The 16,633-nt window shown below is 39.5% G+C and overlaps 2 protein-coding genes across 5 annotated transcripts in view; one reads left to right on the top strand and one right to left on the bottom strand.

Annotated features, from left to right (window-relative positions):
* The window catches only part of LOC5514479 (sorting nexin-14), a 22,785-nt gene extending 17,774 nt beyond the window's left edge, over positions 1–5,011 (bottom strand). The window contains exon 1 of the mRNA XM_048719657.1: positions 4,687–5,011. Within this exon, the coding sequence (XP_048575614.1) occupies positions 4,687–4,781 (95 nt within the window). The 5' untranslated portion in view covers positions 4,782–5,011. The remainder of the gene's footprint in view (positions 1–4,686) is intronic.
* Positions 5,009–16,633, top strand: LOC5514481 (small RNA degrading nuclease 5). Of its 4 annotated transcripts, none has more exons than XM_048719658.1 (17): positions 5,009–5,186; positions 5,940–6,006; positions 6,096–6,190; positions 6,718–6,990; positions 7,562–7,688; positions 8,024–8,232; positions 8,857–8,972; positions 9,533–9,671; positions 10,396–10,496; positions 11,502–11,590; positions 12,056–12,092; positions 12,771–12,805; positions 13,188–13,270; positions 14,738–14,819; positions 15,529–15,554; positions 15,800–15,909; positions 16,404–16,633. In XM_048719658.1, exons 1-17 carry the CDS (start codon positions 5,130–5,132, stop codon positions 16,486–16,488), a joined length of 1,731 nt encoding a protein of 576 aa, XP_048575615.1. In that variant the 5' UTR covers positions 5,009–5,129; the 3' UTR covers positions 16,489–16,633. The 4 variants fall into 4 exon arrangements, with proteins under 4 accessions (XP_048575615.1, XP_048575617.1, XP_048575616.1 ...); XM_048719660.1 differs by having other exon boundaries at positions 5,009–5,200; XM_048719661.1 differs by lacking the exon at positions 5,009–5,186 and adding an exon at positions 5,763–5,811.

Raw genomic sequence — 16,633 nt, 5'->3', positions numbered from 1 at the left:
GGTGGATTCATGATTTTTTCTTGTTTGGCTTTGCCTGGATGAGAAAATAATTTTCTAATGAATCACCACAGCTCTCCTAAATGCTGTCTTTTCTGAAACCAAATTGATTGCAAAATTGTTTACACTGCTATTCTGGGTCTGTATGACCTGGAATTGATTTGTTTGGCTTCGGGGTGAAAAGACTTATAAAAAACCATCTGACTTTGGGGAGAGGAGTGTTGACTGGCCCTCCCCTCATGAATTTTCCCCTGGATCTCCCAGAATGCTTTGCAATACATAAAGACATCTTCGTGGCTGTACAATCCTTCAAGGAGTGGAGATTGTGTTTTGAGGCCATGGAAATGTACCTGGAGGATCAGAATAAAGGTATCTATTTGTGTCTTGAGCTGTGTTTGCTGATCTCTCTCCCTTGTGTGGTATTTTGAGCGTTTTATTGAGAGGGGTGATTCTGCTTTTCTCTCTTTGTTCGATTTGAGATTTGTCAAAGAACCTGTGCTATTATTTGGCTAAAGAGTAGATGCCAACACCTTGGTAGGATGCATATCTGCAAGACCATTTATCCCTTAGACTGATGCCTGAGTATCTTCATCTTGTTGTGTTTATTTTGCATTTATGAATTTTTTGGGTTGTGGGTACTTCCCAAAGCCGGTACAGGCCGGTTGAGGGGTCAATGTGTTTAATACGAAATTGGATCATCAAAGCAGTCAAAATTCACGCCCAAATTGTTGACAGATCTGTGATCCACTCACTCATTCTTAGTTAACGGGTACCATTGATGTCACACGTATATATAGCTCTACATTTTGTATTTAGGCGCAATTTCTTGAGAGATGTGTGATTTTGCGAAGAGTTTGGGTCTATGGGAGATTTTGTTTTAAGTTTTCTGTGTAAAAAGTTCGACATACTACAAAATATTGACCTCTGAACATGTAACGCTATACGAAAACCATATGTCACAAGAATAAAAAACAAAGTTTAAACCGAAAACTTGAGATGTTCTGCCTGTAGTTGCTGCCTAAATTGTGTCACAATTTGGAGATACATGTTTCAGGACTCACCTAAATTAAAGTTACGGTTGTCGTTGTTGGTTTGCTCAACACACTGGACCGTGATCCAAGTGTCACGTGGATTTGGGTCATTTACGTTACCAGGCACAAAAAATCGAAATATAATTTCTTGTATATCCGTACAGAAGCCCTGAAACATATTTATAACAACTTTAAGGCTCAAAGACCCAAACCAATATTAAGAACTGTTCATAAAAATCAAAGTGTTCAAGAAATCATCACTTCATGCCAGCTAATTGGCAATAATTTTACTGCACTGTCACTTACGTTACTCAATCTAGGTCACAACTGCCAAGCTTTAAGACCTTAGGAGGTCTTGTTAGCAGTGTCACATTGCAGAGCGACCTTAGTAATATCTTAAAGAAAAATAATAATCTAATTTGGTTGAAACGTGAAGAGACAGTAGCTTGACAAATGCTAGTGTCACATTACGTTACCGTAACGTAAATGACAATAGAATTTACGTACTATCGTCTAATGGGGCGCACGTGCACACACACTAGTGAGATAAGGATAATTTGTATAGGATTAAATTGCCAAGATATCTAACGTTTTAGTTAAAGCCCAACAAGCTGTAATACAAGTCTTTCCTTCGATGACCTTCGCGGTAGAAGTATCAACTCTATCTTCACTTTTAAACTCAATTTGGTTTTCACTTCTCGAAAAGCAGAATTAAGGTAAGATACCACGCCTATGGTATTGTGTGAAGCTAAATGACTGATAAAGGCACTAATGCATACGCATTAGCTAATATCTAGAATAGTGAGGCTCAGCACATGCTTTTGCCAGTGGTAACGTAAATGACATTGAAAGTAACGTAATTGACAAAGTATTATGGATGAGGCACGCTAGTTAACAATTGGTGGACTACTTAAAAAAGGATCAAATGACCACTATTTAGAATTAAAAAAGCTTTCAGAATGAGTTTTCTGTAATTTTGTGAAAATTGCTGTATCTTATGGTCATTGTTTTATTCGAAGCATTCAAAATGGGAAAATCAAGAGCAGAGATTCAACGCGCCTACAGAGAACGAAAAAAAGGGAAAGATTCAAATTGGCAACAAAATGAGTCAATCCGAGTGCAAAAATACTACACACCAGCATCCAAACACCGGCGTTTGAAAAGCAACCTCCAAGCTGGGCATGTTGTAATTCAAATGGACTTTGCCGAGAATTACAACTGCCAGTCTTGCGAGGAAGTGCAAAGTGCTCACTGGAATGTATGGACCACTATGGTCTCCCTACATCCAGTAGTGGTATATTACAAGGCAGAAGGCAAAGACGACCTCGAGCACAAGAGCTTTGCCTTTGTTTCGGAAGAGCTCTCGCATAATGCAGCTGCCGTGTATGCCATCTTGGGGAGACTGAATCAAGACCTGAAGGATCTTGTCCCTGACCTGGCCATTGTACACTATTGGACGGATAGTCCCACATCACAATACAGAAACAAGACAATCTTCGCCATAGTCGCGAACCACAAGGAAGAGTTCGGAGTCCCAGCAAGATGGAACTATTTTGAAGCGGGGCACGGAAAAGGTCCCTGTGATGGTGTCGGGGGAGCTGCCAAGCGGATGGCTGACGAGGCGGTGCGGTCAGGCAAAGTCGTTATTGACGATGCACACAGCTTCTTTGTTTGGGCCACCGAATATCAAAGTAGTGTGACCTACATTTACTACTCAACAGATGACTTCAAAATGGCATCAGCAAGGCTGGACAAGTACAATGGCACACAGACTGTCCCTGGCACAATGTCAATGCATGCCATATGCGCAGTGGACAGACACACCGTTCTCACTCGTGTCACCTCGTGTTACTGTCCCGACTGCCTTTCCAGCCCAAAGGATAGCCATTGTGCATGGAAAGCCGCCATGCTCACTAAACCCAGTGCGTTGAGTCTACGCAATGAGCTCGCTCTAAAGGTAGACGACTTTGTCGCTGCCGCTTACGAAGGGGACTGGTATGTTGGCAAAGTACAGCAGATCGACCAGGAGGACGGCGAATCTCTCGTGACTTTTATGTCACGTAGTGGCACTACCCTTCAATCTTTCAGCTTCACATGGCCTGCCCGCGAAGATGTTATTTGGATCAAGAGGGACATGATCTTATGTGTCATCGAGCCGCCCACCCGAAGTAGTAAAACGGAAACTGGAGCTCGTTGAGGCACGCTTCCGCCTACCTTAGTGTCATTTACGTTACCGTTTTTTATAGAGGTTTTAGAAAAACGATGGTTCAAATCGAAGCACCAAATATCAAATTAAAATCACCTGTAAGTAGAACCAAGTATTTTCATATATATATATATTTACAGTTAAGCGCTTGAAAGCATTTAAACGATTCTTTTTGTTTGGATGTGAAAACTGTCATTTACGTTACTAGTAGCAAAAGTTTAAGAAATTATAAATATGACCAAGTTATTGTTCAGAACCTTTAATGATAACTAAAAGGCGAAAATTTGACCAAAATTTTACAAGTAAAGAGTTGCATCGTGTATCCTACTGAGAAGGTCATATACGTTACTTTACATGTCATTTACGTTACCATTTCCAATCAGCATATATTGTTTAATTGCTTTATCAAATCAGAATCAACTTTATTGCGTTTAATATTTTGATATTGATGGTAGTAATTGAATGTAGGTGTATATTTCAAGACGTTCTAATTTTGTATTGAGAAAAACTTAAAGGAAGAACAATTTAATAATTTTGAAAACATAGATTCAACTCTTAAATCAAACAAAATTTGTGACAATATAAAGACGAGTCTACGGTGTTCTATGATGTTTATATTCAACAAAATTCATCTACTGCCACAAAAATAATAAAAAAAGGCGTATTTTACTGGTTAAACGGTCTTGTATTTGTGTGTTTTTGAGAAATGGACATGGAAAAGTCTCCTTTTCAGCTTGATTACCGAGGCATATATAAATTTGTGTAGCTTTTTTGCCTTTAAAGATATTGATGGGTCGTTTTGGGAGCTTAAATGACAAATAATTCTCCAAAATGTTGATTGCTTATCAAACTAGTGTAACAAGTTTTATTTTCCAACTTTTTTTTTGGCCATTGGTACCCGTTTACTAAGAATGAGTGCACTGTATTTCCAAAATCTGCCAGAGAGAGAGAAGAAGGGGAAGGGGGGCATTAGTTCTTAATTTCTCTATTTATAGACTGTATGTTATAATGTATTGACAATAAAAAAATGGTTAAAAAAGGGGAGGAGAGAGTAAGTAAAAAAAGATCCAGTTTGTATTAGCAGGAGTGGATGCATATCGTTATATAGAGGATAATTTAAAGGGATCGGCATTTAGAGCATTTGTTACTTAAGTTGTTATTCATGGAAAAAAAGGGCTGTAAAAATGGGGTGGGTTAGATATCCACGAAATCCCCCCCCCCCCCCCCCCCCCCCCTCATGTATCCGCCCATAATAAATGAGCTGCCATGTTCCGGGAGGGAAAAAATGTGGGCGAGTTATCAGAAATAAATAACATATTAAACTCGATAGTAATACTAACGATATCCCGTGACTAAATCAAAACAACGTAGGCCGCCCTGTCAGAGCGGTATAAACCGTTAGGGCAGACGCGGGAATCTACGCTCATCTAATGAAAATCTAAGGTGACTTACCTGAAAAATTGAAACGTAAAAAGAACAACACAGACAGAGCCAGCCGCCAAGGTAGGCTTTAATCGGCTGAGATCTTGAGCATCCAAGCGCTCCATTTATTAGGAGAATGGCATTAGCCAACACCGTCCGCCATTTTTCTTGTTTGTTGCTCTACCAGCCTCGCTTTCGTTTTCTTCGCCACACAGGAAACCCGACTTTATACTAAAAAAATACTTCAAGGCTCTGGGAAAACTCAATAAAGCATCAATTGAGATTTTTTAATTGATTGTTTTAGCACTAGAAATTTGTTAAGATTTGAGGCTTATAATCGTTGTAGTATTATACACATGTGGTGGGAGCCCTGTGCTTAGTTCCAGTCTACCCCGTTTTTCACATTCAACATGGCCGCCATATCGCAATGCACAATTTTGTTTTTGTTTCTTTCTTGAGGAAACTTTTTTAACATGACCAAACCGCGGAAAATGGGACAGGAAGAGGAGGTTTCCGAGGCAATACAAGAGGCGAGTTTATTGAAGTTAGTCAGAGAAACATTAGTGCCGTAACGATCTTTTAAATTTTTGAAAGCGAAACCTCTCTCTCAAAACATTGGGAGAAAGGTTTCTTGAATAATCCTGGTGTCATACTGTACAGAGAGTGAAGAGGGGTAGCAAACACGCAACCTCCGGCAGATGGAGAAAGGGACAACAGGATGCATGATGCGGTTTAGCAGATTGCTAGAATAGGTAGAGGGTTGCGTTGGCTATGAGTATGAACAGGGGTCGGCAATGAGGAGGGATCTGTGAGTGTGGTGGGTACAATAATACAAAGGCCCATAAAGTGGTAGTTGTGCAGGCTAGTGGAGAAAATTGGGAAAGCAAAGTAATAATAACAGTTGGAAAACAACAGAGGACCAAATAAATATATGCACATGTTTGAAAGTTATTATGTGAATGGGATATTTTCATAGACCTTTTTGAAATGTTTTAAAACAATCTTTTTTGTTGGTTGAAAAAGTATGCTGTAGTTTTACAGACATTCACAGCATACTCTTTCAACCTTGTGTTGATTTATAGGTTGTCTACACCACGTGGACGCAAACCATCTAGTTTTTCTACAGCTTGTCTGTAGTCTTTCTAGTTATACCAGGTACTAGTGAAGTCCAATATGACATGCTGTAGGTTCAGAATGATATACTGTACATCTGAAGAGAGATGTAGACATTGGATGGAAAGGAGGAGATAAGCTCTTTTAAGATTTTTTACCCCTGTTTTTAGGAACCTGATGCACCAAGTTTGAAAAGGAAAATCAGTGATAATGGTGGTGCGGACATTGATTCAACAGGTTTAATATTTTTTTCTCTTTTTCATTTTGTTTGAATTTGCTGAATTTTTTTTAGTATTTATATGTCTTTTCTTTTGCAACATATACAGTAGAGCCTCAAAAGAGAGCTAAATCCAAAAAGAAGAAAAAAAGGAAAGAGAAGAAAGACCAAAAAGAAAAGATGTCACAGAAAACTAGTGAGGAGGTACAGTATGATTCACTTTTTCTAATATACAGTAGCTTACTGTGTGTACTGCATATGCAATCAATTGGGTAATGGCCAAAACATAGTTTACCACCTCTTAACTGGTTCTGTATATGTATGTTGTATATGTTACACTTTAAAGAGTTTAGTTTTGATGCCATAAGGGAATCACAGGTGGCCGAGTGTGTTAGCGCATCAGCATATGGGGATTCTCACCTCTGCTGAAACGGCTTCAATTCCCTGTCGAGACATGGATATTATCTTTCTGTTTCTCGGCCCTGAATTTGACTTGTTGAACGTATGTGAGCTTACTAGAAGCTTGTGTTCCTCAATTCTCCTGGAATTGACGTTCTTAATACATTCATTACATCATGCGTAGTTTAAACTGAACAATGTGTTTTTTTTCTAATCACAACTATGCACATACAGTATTGTTGCAAAATGAACACCCCTTGCCCCCTTCCCCTCTCCCCCTCAAATTCCTGCATGACGGGGGTTGTCCAACAATCCAATTCTCTTTCTTGCAGCAAATCACTGCCCACACTGAACCATTTCAACTGAGGCTCAAGGAATTCTTCGGTAAAGGAGGAGAAAGAGCTGAGGCATCCCAGCTTAAGATAAGGGACCTCCAGGAGCTAATCCTGCATGTTCATATGAAAGAACACAACAAAGCCCCACCCTGGTGCATGGTATCACCAAGCCTTAAGAAGACAGTGTTTGTTCTGTTGAGTGCTGTTGGTCAAGATGATTTCCAAACTCATAATGACTGCTTCCCATTTATGAGTAAAAACTTTCCAATGGTAAGTAAAAAAAATACCCCGTCAGCCGGCTCTCTTGGGAACACTGTCGCCCCAGTGCACCTCAGCCATTTGTACCACAGGATTTCCATTTTGTCGCCCCAGTGCACCTCAGCCATTTGCACCACAGGATTTCCAGTTTTCAAAGACAAAACATTTTCCAAATTTACTCCAAATGAGAGCCAGCTAGCAGGCTAACTGAGGGAGATGTAAGGAACATATTTTTTTTTTGTATAATCTTTCTTCTCAGCTGAGGAAATTAAGAATTCAGATTTTGATCTTTTCCAGTCGGACATCTTTCGCACTCACGGCTGCTTGTTATGAAAACAAATTAATGTTCGTAGGTACTATCTGATATGTACAGTAAATACTGTCTGCTGTGACAGTGTGTATTGAAGAATGTTGAGTATACCCTTTATTATCTTGAAATTTCTGGTGTAGGCATGTGTGGCATATATACACTGGAAGTTACTACTCCATGTGGGACAGAATAAGCCATTGATATGATCTTCTTTATGGGATACACTAGAGTTGCTAAAGAAATAATTAATAATACCTTCTGTTTGATTATTAGTTCACACCCACAAAGACATCTGGTGCTAATATAGGCTTTGAGCTTCCGCATAACACCCTTTTATATGTGCCGTTGTCCAAAAATGCAACCAAGAAGTTAAACTTTGAGAGGCAACAGGCTTTTGAAGGTAAATGTTGAATTTTAATGTCATTACATTTTGTCCTATGAAACCTTTGAATTACTGTACAACAGGCCTCTGTGAATGCAAATACAGCCATTAAATGTATTGACAGTACAATGTAGTATTACTTTAAGTCCTGTATGGTAACCCTGTGTTATGAATGGGAACCCTGTGTACATCCAGGAGCGGCTATCCACCATGTTGAGATAAATGTTTATTGAAGTTTACTTAGAAACTGTCTTCACATACATACATAAATACAGTATCCTATTTTTGACACCATCAATCAAAATGTGAAGCTTTCATGACATGCCTCCCTTAAATGCTACCCTTTTTTTCAGAGGAGTCCAAGAAGTCTCATGGGAGAGATTGGTGCACGCTAACAAAAGAACAACTCAAGGAGAATGACTACCCATCCATGTGCTATGAAAAGAAACTCGCAGAGAAGGACACCGGTGGATATGTCTGGTTATCCACCAATGGCAAGCAAGATAGAAATACCCAGCCATCAAAAGAGCTGACACCAATGTTTGCTATTGATTGTGAAATGGTGTGTATTAGACTGTGTTCTCGGGCATCAATATTTGATAGGAAGTAAAGGCACTTATCCCTGCAAAAGCAGACCAGGAATTCTCGAGTGAAGGGGGATGCACCAAACTCTGCCACAGTACTGACAACCAAATGAAGGATGCAATTGTGCTTTTTTATCTCAAATAAACGACACAGCTCTTATGATTTCAGCTTTGCACAGAGCACAAATTTAATTAAAACATAAATTATAATTACTATAAATACTGTACCCATGCCAGATATAATCACACAATTTTTGGCACAAAAAACATTTAGTGAAGGTTTCAGCTTTAAGCCTTGGCACCCAACTTGGCCATAGAGGCCTGGAACAATTTAATGCTGACATACACTGACTGCAGTGGAAATTAAACAAATGGCAACAATGAGTTAATGAATTATAAATGGAGTGGACTGGGACGTTGGTGCTGAAAACACAGCTGAATTTAGAAGTAGAAGTAGAAATAAGGTTTTAATCTTATATCTACTTTAACTTTTTCTAAACGAATTTAGAATTGAGTGCTTAATGTTTAGGTTACTTTTTTTCCGCTTGCATCTTTCATAAGCCGTCACTGTTTCCCCTGCTAAAACTCTATATTTTTTGCAGTGCACAACCTCTGAAGGCCTGGAGCTAACTAGAGTCTCAGTTGTGGAAGAGGACTGTACTCTCCTGTATGATACCTTTGTGAAGCCAGACAGGCCCATCATTGACTACAACACAAAGTTAGTTATAACTGTATTACAATAAACGCAAATGAGCTGTGCGTTTTAGTACAGAAGGAAACAAAATCCAGGCAATCACTACAAAATTCAATCCATTCTACAACAAAAACGGTCGTATTCTTTAGGTAAAGCATTAAATAATAATTGATTATGATATATTTTCCAAAATAATATTATACTGTATCTCGATATTCAATGTTAAACCAAAAAAATGACTTGCCAAGCAAGTCGGATACAGAGTCTTTATACTGCCACCTATACAAAGTTTAGCCAATTAGGATGCATATCGCATATTTGATTGGCACAAATTTTATAAAAGGAGGATTTCTTATTGTCCTGATGTGCATGGAAAAATTTCAAAACCATGCTGGGGGTCAAGTGATTTCAATCAGTCTTATCCTTACTGGTCTATGCAACAGAATGGCTAAGGTGGCCTCAGTAGTGCGTGTCACTTTAGTAAATAGTTGTACACAGTATTGAGGTTACTCTGTACTGTTTAAGGTTCTATATATATTCTATATTTTTTTGGTTTTATATAATATATATTCTTCTAATCAAAGGTACAGTGGGATCACGGCAGAAATGCTGGATGGTGTCACAGTGAAGCTTGCAGATGTGCAGAAAGAGTTGCAGGCAATTATACCACCGGGAGCCATCGTGGCTGGGCACTCATTGGAGTGTGACTTGAAGGCTCTCAAGGTATGTACATAAAGGTTGATTTTCGTGAATGAAGCAAAGATATTAGCGCGCATGAAAAATAAACACGTAAGACCAGGTGTTCGTAAGGCGAGAGTTGACTTTAACAAGGTGTCCGTAGAAGTGGGGTGTCCCTAAGTTAAGAGTTGACTGTTACAAGGTGGTCGTGATACTGTAGCTAGGTTTCTGTAAGGTAAGAGTTTACTGTAATAAGGTGTCTGTAGCATTGAGGTGTCCGTAAGGTATGAGTTGACTATAACAAGGTGTCCGTAGTATTGAGGTGTCCGTAAGGTAAGAGTTGACTGTAATAAGGTGTCCGTAGTATTGAGGTGTCCATAAGGTAAGAGTTGACTGTAATAAGGTGTCCGTAGTATTGAGGTGTCCGTAAGGTAAGAGTTGACTGCAATAAGGTGTCCGTAGTATTGAGGTGTCCGTAAGGTAAGAGTTGACTGTAATAAGGTGTCCGTAGTATTGAGGTGTCCGTAAGGTAAGAGTTGACTGTAATAAGGTGTCCGTAGTATTGAGGTGTTCGTAAGGTAAGAGTTGACTGTAATAAGGTGTCCGTAGTATTAAGGTGTCCGTAAGGTAAGAGTTGACTGTAATAACGTGTCCGTAGTATTGAGGTGTCCGTAAGGTGAGAGTTGACTGTAATAAGACTCTAACGACAAGCAACAAACTGGTTAGCCAGGTTACAAGCTGACTTTAAAAGCAAATATTTGTGCTTCAGATGGCGTATGATCACGTGATTGACACGGCTGTGGTCTATGGTGATGGGAGAGGTGCACTTTACAAGCCGGCTCTACGGTATCTAGCACAGACCTACTTAAAGTATGTAACACCCCGTATGCATTACCCTAAAACCCCGCGTGTACATAGAACCTAAAAAATTAAACGGCATAAATGTTTGGTTTTAATTCCCTAATACCTGTTTCTTGGTCACTTATGTAAGATGAAGCAAAAGTATGAAATTTTTCAAACATTTTGTTTTTCTATAAAAATAGCATTACAGATACAGTATTGAAGTAGGTAAACTATTTAAAAGCGCAATGGCAAAGTAGCCGTCATATTGCTGCGACACAGGCGTACAAAAAAATTAAGAACCTACAGTACTTGAGTTTAATTTCCCTAAATGTGAATTTGTGATACTTGAATGATAACGAGGTTCTTACACTTGGATTTTTACTGTATTACGTGGCCACCCTCAGTAAAGTCTCGACATTCTAACTGTAAACACTTTCGTGTGTCGGCACAAACGGACTTTGTTATGTCAGAGGGTTTGAGTTATTGCTTTTCATTGGCTTACTTCACAAAACTGTCAAGTTGGCCACGGTTGCGCGCGTCGTATCAGATAGCACGCTTCTCACATCCCTATTGGCTTACTTCACAAAACTGTCAAGTTGGCCACGGTTGCGCGCGTCGTATCAGATAGCACGCTTCTCACATCCCTATTGGCTTACTTCACAAAACTGTCAAGTTGGCCACGGTAGAGTGCGTCGTATCAGATAGCATGTTTCTCGTTTTCTTATTTGCTCACTTTACAAAACTGTCAAGGTGACAACGGTTGCGCGCGTCGTATCAGATAGCACGCTTCTCACATCCCTATTGGCTTACTTCACAAAACTGTCAAGTTGGCCACGGTAGCGCGTCGCATTTTTAGGATGTTATCTATACATAAGTAAAGTTTACATAAGTTAACGAAGGTCAAGAGGGGACTTTTCTGACAACAGGATTTGAAGTGCCAATTATGTAATTAATTAACGTGAAATAGAAACGTTCAATATATGATATAGATAAAAAAAAGAAACCAACTTATTGGTCTTTAAATTTCTTTAGAAAAAGAGTCCAGGATGGTGAATCAGGGCACTGCTCAATTGAGGACGCCTCGACTTGCATGGAACTCGTCAAGCTGAAACTTGACAATGGTACTGGGAAAGAGGGAAATGGAGAGGGTCTTCTAAACTCCTGAAAAAAGAGGAATGGAGGGGGACTTCCAAACTCCTGGAAAGAGTTAAAATTGAGGTGTCTTCTGAAGTCCTGAAAAGAGGGGAATCGAGGGGTCTTCTAAACCCCTTGAAAGAGGGGAATGGTAGGGGTCTTCTAAACTCCTGGAAAGAGGGGAATGGATGGGGTCTATGAAGTCCTGGGAAGAGGGTAATGGATGGGGTCTTCTGAACTCCTGGAAGGAGGGGAATGGAGAGGGTCTTCTAAACTCCTGGAAAGGGTAATGGATGGGGGTCTTGAGGTCTATGGAGTCCCTGAGCTGGCATTAAGAAAAAGTTTTGCCTATAATACATTTGTTAAACAAAGTGTGATTGATCACATACCCCATTCTCTTTAGGATATTTCTCTTAAACTTTTGTTTAACGTTTTGTTATGTGTTGTGACAGGTCCATTTTTTGGTCGACCAATAATAAATAGAGAGTGGTAAGTTGGGGAGAGACTGGTTGGTGACATTCGCAGGCAACGTTTTTAAAGAAAAGAGAAGAATAAGAAATAACGTATGTTCGTATTGAACGTATAATATAATATAGACCAATAGTATACAGTAGTATTCGATATTTTAAAGTCAAAAGCTTTTCACTGAAAGGCGGTGTTTTGATACTTCTATAAAAACGGCCAGGCTCGATTAAGCGTCCCTGTGCCTCCGAATCGAAGGTGTGCACTTAGCAGAAGTGCCGCTGTATAGGAATTTCTAGTTCTAGTTATGGCACGTGAACAGCTTAAAGAACGACATTAGGCCGGTCGTAAATAAACTCCGCACATCACATCACATAGGGCTTTGAATATACCTTAAGGGTGGAAAATTCAAAACAGTCAAAGAAAAAAAATCAGAAATGACTGCTCCCGTCACAGGAGAGAACGACGAAAAAAAAATAAAAATCTAAATGAAACTAAACAATTTTTGAAAGAAAATAATTCTGGCTTTTCGTAAGCGCTGAATAAGCTTTTTTGTTGCTGTTATTTTGCCGCTAAAAGCCTGAGCGCGCGCTAGTTTGCCACCTTAACAGTCACGTGATCTCTTAGCGCAAGTTCCCTATTCTATGCCGACAATGCTACTTGTCAGTAATATGAATTGAGTATAATAGTACTTTTTATCTACAGCTTGTTGCACAAGCTGTCAAATAGCGGTGTCTCGTGTAAGTATTATCTTAGTACAGGTTAATTAACTTGTAAAATAATATAGTTATGAGGTAACTACGATATGGAGTAGTTTTTATGGAGTGTCTTTTTAATACTGTTGAATGGTTACTCGAGGGCCACATTCTTCAACATAGAAAATCAATTTTAATTCTAAAAGTGCCACGAACAACATTTGCTGCTTGCGTATCAGCTCGTTTATTGTCACTGAAACGTTGTCTTTTTGGTTGTCTGTGCGTCCTTATAACATGTGACGAAAAATCTAGTACTGCATTTTCCCTATTTTCACGTTTACGGATGTCAACGCCGTTTTTCAGCAATTCGTGAGCGCGCGCGCCGTTCTTGATGCCGTTAAATTGTTTTTGTATACCCTTCCAACAGGCTCATTTGTTGACTATCCTGGCATTGCAAAGGCCCACAGCGCGGGCGGACATCACACTATAATATGTTCATCCGATGAACAGGTAACGTAAAGAGTGAGCATGTACAAATAGGAATATTATCTACTATTATGTCAGAAAATGCGCAAAAAAACAATCAACACGCGCACGTCAACAATCTAGCGTATTAGAACAGCTAAAGCTATACGCTAACAATCGAAACGCGCACGTCAGCAATTTAGCACATAAAAACACACAAAACAATGCGAGTACTCAATCAACATGCACACGGCAACAATCTAGCACACTAGAACACAGAACAATGCGCATAAACAATCAACACGCAAACGTCAGCAATCTAGCACATAAGCATACATAGAACAATGAGCGTCTACAATCATCTCGCGCACTTTAACAGTGTAGCACATTATAACACACAGATCAATGCCCGTGAACAATCAACACGCGCACATCAACAATCTAGCGCATTAGAACACACAGATCAATGCCCGTGAACAATAAACACGCGCACATCAACAATCTAGCGCATTAGAACACACAGATCAATGCGCGTAAACAATCAACATTCTTTCGTCAACAATCTAGTACATTAGAACACAATGCGCGTAAACAATCAACATGCTCTCGTCAACAATCTAGCAAATTAGAACACACAGATCAATGCGCGTGAACAATCAACATGCTTTCGTCAACAATCTAGTACATTAGAACACAATGCGCGTAAACAATCAACATGCTCTTGTCAACAATCTAGCACATTAGAACACACAGATCAATGCGCGTGAACAATCAACATGCTTTCGTCAACAATCTAGTACATTAGAACACAATGCGCGTAAACAATCAACATGCTCTTGTCAACAATCTAGCACATTAGAACACACAGATCAATGCGCGTGAACATTCAGCACTCGCACGTCAACAATCTAGCACATTAGAACACACAGATCAATGCGCGTGAACAATCAACATGCTTTCGTCAACAATCTAGCACATTAGAACACACAGATCAATGCGCGTAAACAATCAACATGCTTTCGTCAACAATCTAGCACATTAGAACACACAGATCAATGCGCGTAAACAATCAACATGCTTTCGTCAACAATCTAGCACATTAGAACACACAGATCAATGCGCGCGAACATTCAGCATGCTTTCGTCAACAATCTAGTACATTAGAACACACAGATCAATGCGCGTGAACAATCAACATGCTCTCGTCAACAATCTAGCACATTAGAACACACAGATCAATGCGCGTGAACATTCAGCACTCGCACCTCAACAATCTAGCACATTAGAACACACAGATCAATGCGCGTAAACAATCAACATGCTTTCGTCAACAATCTAGTACATTAGAACACAATGCGCGTAAACAATCAACACGCAGGACAGTAAACAATGTGTATATACAATGATCTTATTATATTTAAGAGTTGATCGTTGTAGAGCCTATTTTAGAGTACTCCACATTTCTACTCAGCTTATTTTGTTTATTGTATACATTTTGTTTTTGTTTTTCAGGTTGAAAGTCATGCATTGAAACAGATTAACAAATCAGATTTTACTTGGGTTCATTTTCACGCAGCTGAAGATTTTCACAAAGGTATTACCTATTCGGATCTTTTGGGCGGAGCTGACTGTTGGGTTGGGTTTTGTTGGGTGGCGTGGGACAGTTTGGTTAGTATGGGGTGTAGTATGGTGGACTGGATTGGGTTGGGTTAGGTAGTGTTGGGTTGGGTGAGGTGAGGTGAGGCGAGGTAGTGTGGCGTATGGGTGGTAATGGTTGGTTTTGTTGGATGTGGTGGGGTAGAGATGTGGTGGAGAATCCTAACGCGGCGGACTTCTAAAACCTTAAGTTCTTTGGGGAATCCCTAGGATCGATCTAAAGAAAATGTACAAAGGAGAACAGCCCAGAAGAAACTATCAAAAGGAAAGGATCTTTGGTAACAGGGGAAAAAAGATCTGCTAGACCAAGGGATGTAGGAACAAAGATTGTCAGACCACACAGAGGAAAGGCACCCCGTGGCTTTTCTTAAGTGGCCGTGAGAAATCTATTTTCTTTTTAGAAAACGAGCAATTGAGCAAGACTGTTCAACATTGGCGAGCATTTGGAACATTTTTGCAACGGTTTAATTTAGCGAACAACCATTTGCTACCCCTCTGTTCCAACTGCCTTAGCTAGTGCAAAGTGTCGTGTATTCTATCAGGGCAGAAGGAAATGACCACAAACAACATATGTACAAGCTTCCTTTATTTCTTTACTACTCTACTCAAATCCATCTATGCTTCAGTTGTTCTATTTTCTCTTCTAGATACTAATAAATCTCGGAAATTTGAGGTAGGTAGTTTTGTAATTGTTGAAATAATGATCTTTTTGTCCTAGCCGTTTGGAGTCGATTAACTTAGATTAAATTTAACTAGGTAAATAAAATTAATGAAATTAAATCAAAATACATTAGAATAATTTAAAATGAAATAAATGAAAATTTTATCTTGAGGTCTTGCATTTATAAATAGATTGATGACTCCCTTGGTAATAATGCTTGCTTTTTATTACGTTCATTGATTCATACTTTGCAACAGTCCGTCTTACACGAGTTAGATGCAAGAGTGGCTTCTATTGCTGAATCTCTGCCAAGTGACTGCTTACTTATGGTGCTGTTAGGACACGGTGATCGCACAGAGATCATGAGGTATTAGCCTTCAACCAATCACATCTCGTTATCATTGCCTTCACCCAATCACATCTCACCAGCACTACCTTCAACCAATCACATCTCCACCACTCCCTTCAACCAATCACATCTCGTCATCACTGCCTTCAACCAATCACATCTCGTCATCACTGTCTCCAACCAATCACATCTCGTTACCACTGCTTCCACACAATCACATCTCGTCATCACTGTCTTCAACCAATCACATCTCGTTACCACTGCCTTCAAACATTCACATCTCGTTATCACTGCCTTCAACCAATCACATCTCGCCAGCACTATAGTCACCCAATCACATCTTGTCATCACTGCCTTCACACTATTACATCTCGTCATCACTGCCTTCAACCAATCAAATCTCGCCATTACTGCCTCTAACCAATCACATCTCGCCATCCTGATAAGCAAGTCTTCTCGATGGGTCCAAGAGTATTTTTAGTTGACATTTTGTTTCTTTTGTACTTGAATAGCAATAGAGAACAGAAGAGTAAAAATACGCTGAGGAGACTCACACAAGAAGCTTCCAAGGGACTGTGTTTTTTCAGGACGACGTGATTAACACAAAATTCGCCTAATATCAGTGGAAATATTAATGTTGTGTTTAGGAATTCATTTTGTTTTTCGAATTGAATTTCTTGAAAAGGAAGATGTTTGTAAGTTTCGCATAGCCAGAAATAAAAAAAACATGTATATGAATGCA

This window comes from Nematostella vectensis, chromosome 12 (assembly GCF_932526225.1).
Source record: "Nematostella vectensis chromosome 12, jaNemVect1.1, whole genome shotgun sequence".
Lineage (NCBI taxonomy): Eukaryota > Metazoa > Cnidaria > Anthozoa > Actiniaria > Edwardsiidae > Nematostella > Nematostella vectensis.
The sequence above is the reverse complement of the archived record's forward strand: the minus strand, read 5'-3'. Positions and strand labels throughout refer to the sequence as shown.

Excerpts from the sequence above, each read along its gene's own strand:
- LOC5514481 (XM_048719658.1), top strand. The coding sequence starts at position 5,130 with ATGACCAAACCGCGGAAAATGGGACAGGAAGAGGAGGTTTCCGAGGCA. Across the intron at positions 10,497-11,501 it reads CTAGCACAGACCTACTTAAA|AAAAAGAGTCCAGGATGGTG; the intron begins GTATGTAACACC and ends AAATTTCTTTAG. Across the intron at positions 15,910-16,403 it reads GATCGCACAGAGATCATGAG|CAATAGAGAACAGAAGAGTA; the intron begins GTATTAGCCTTC and ends GTACTTGAATAG.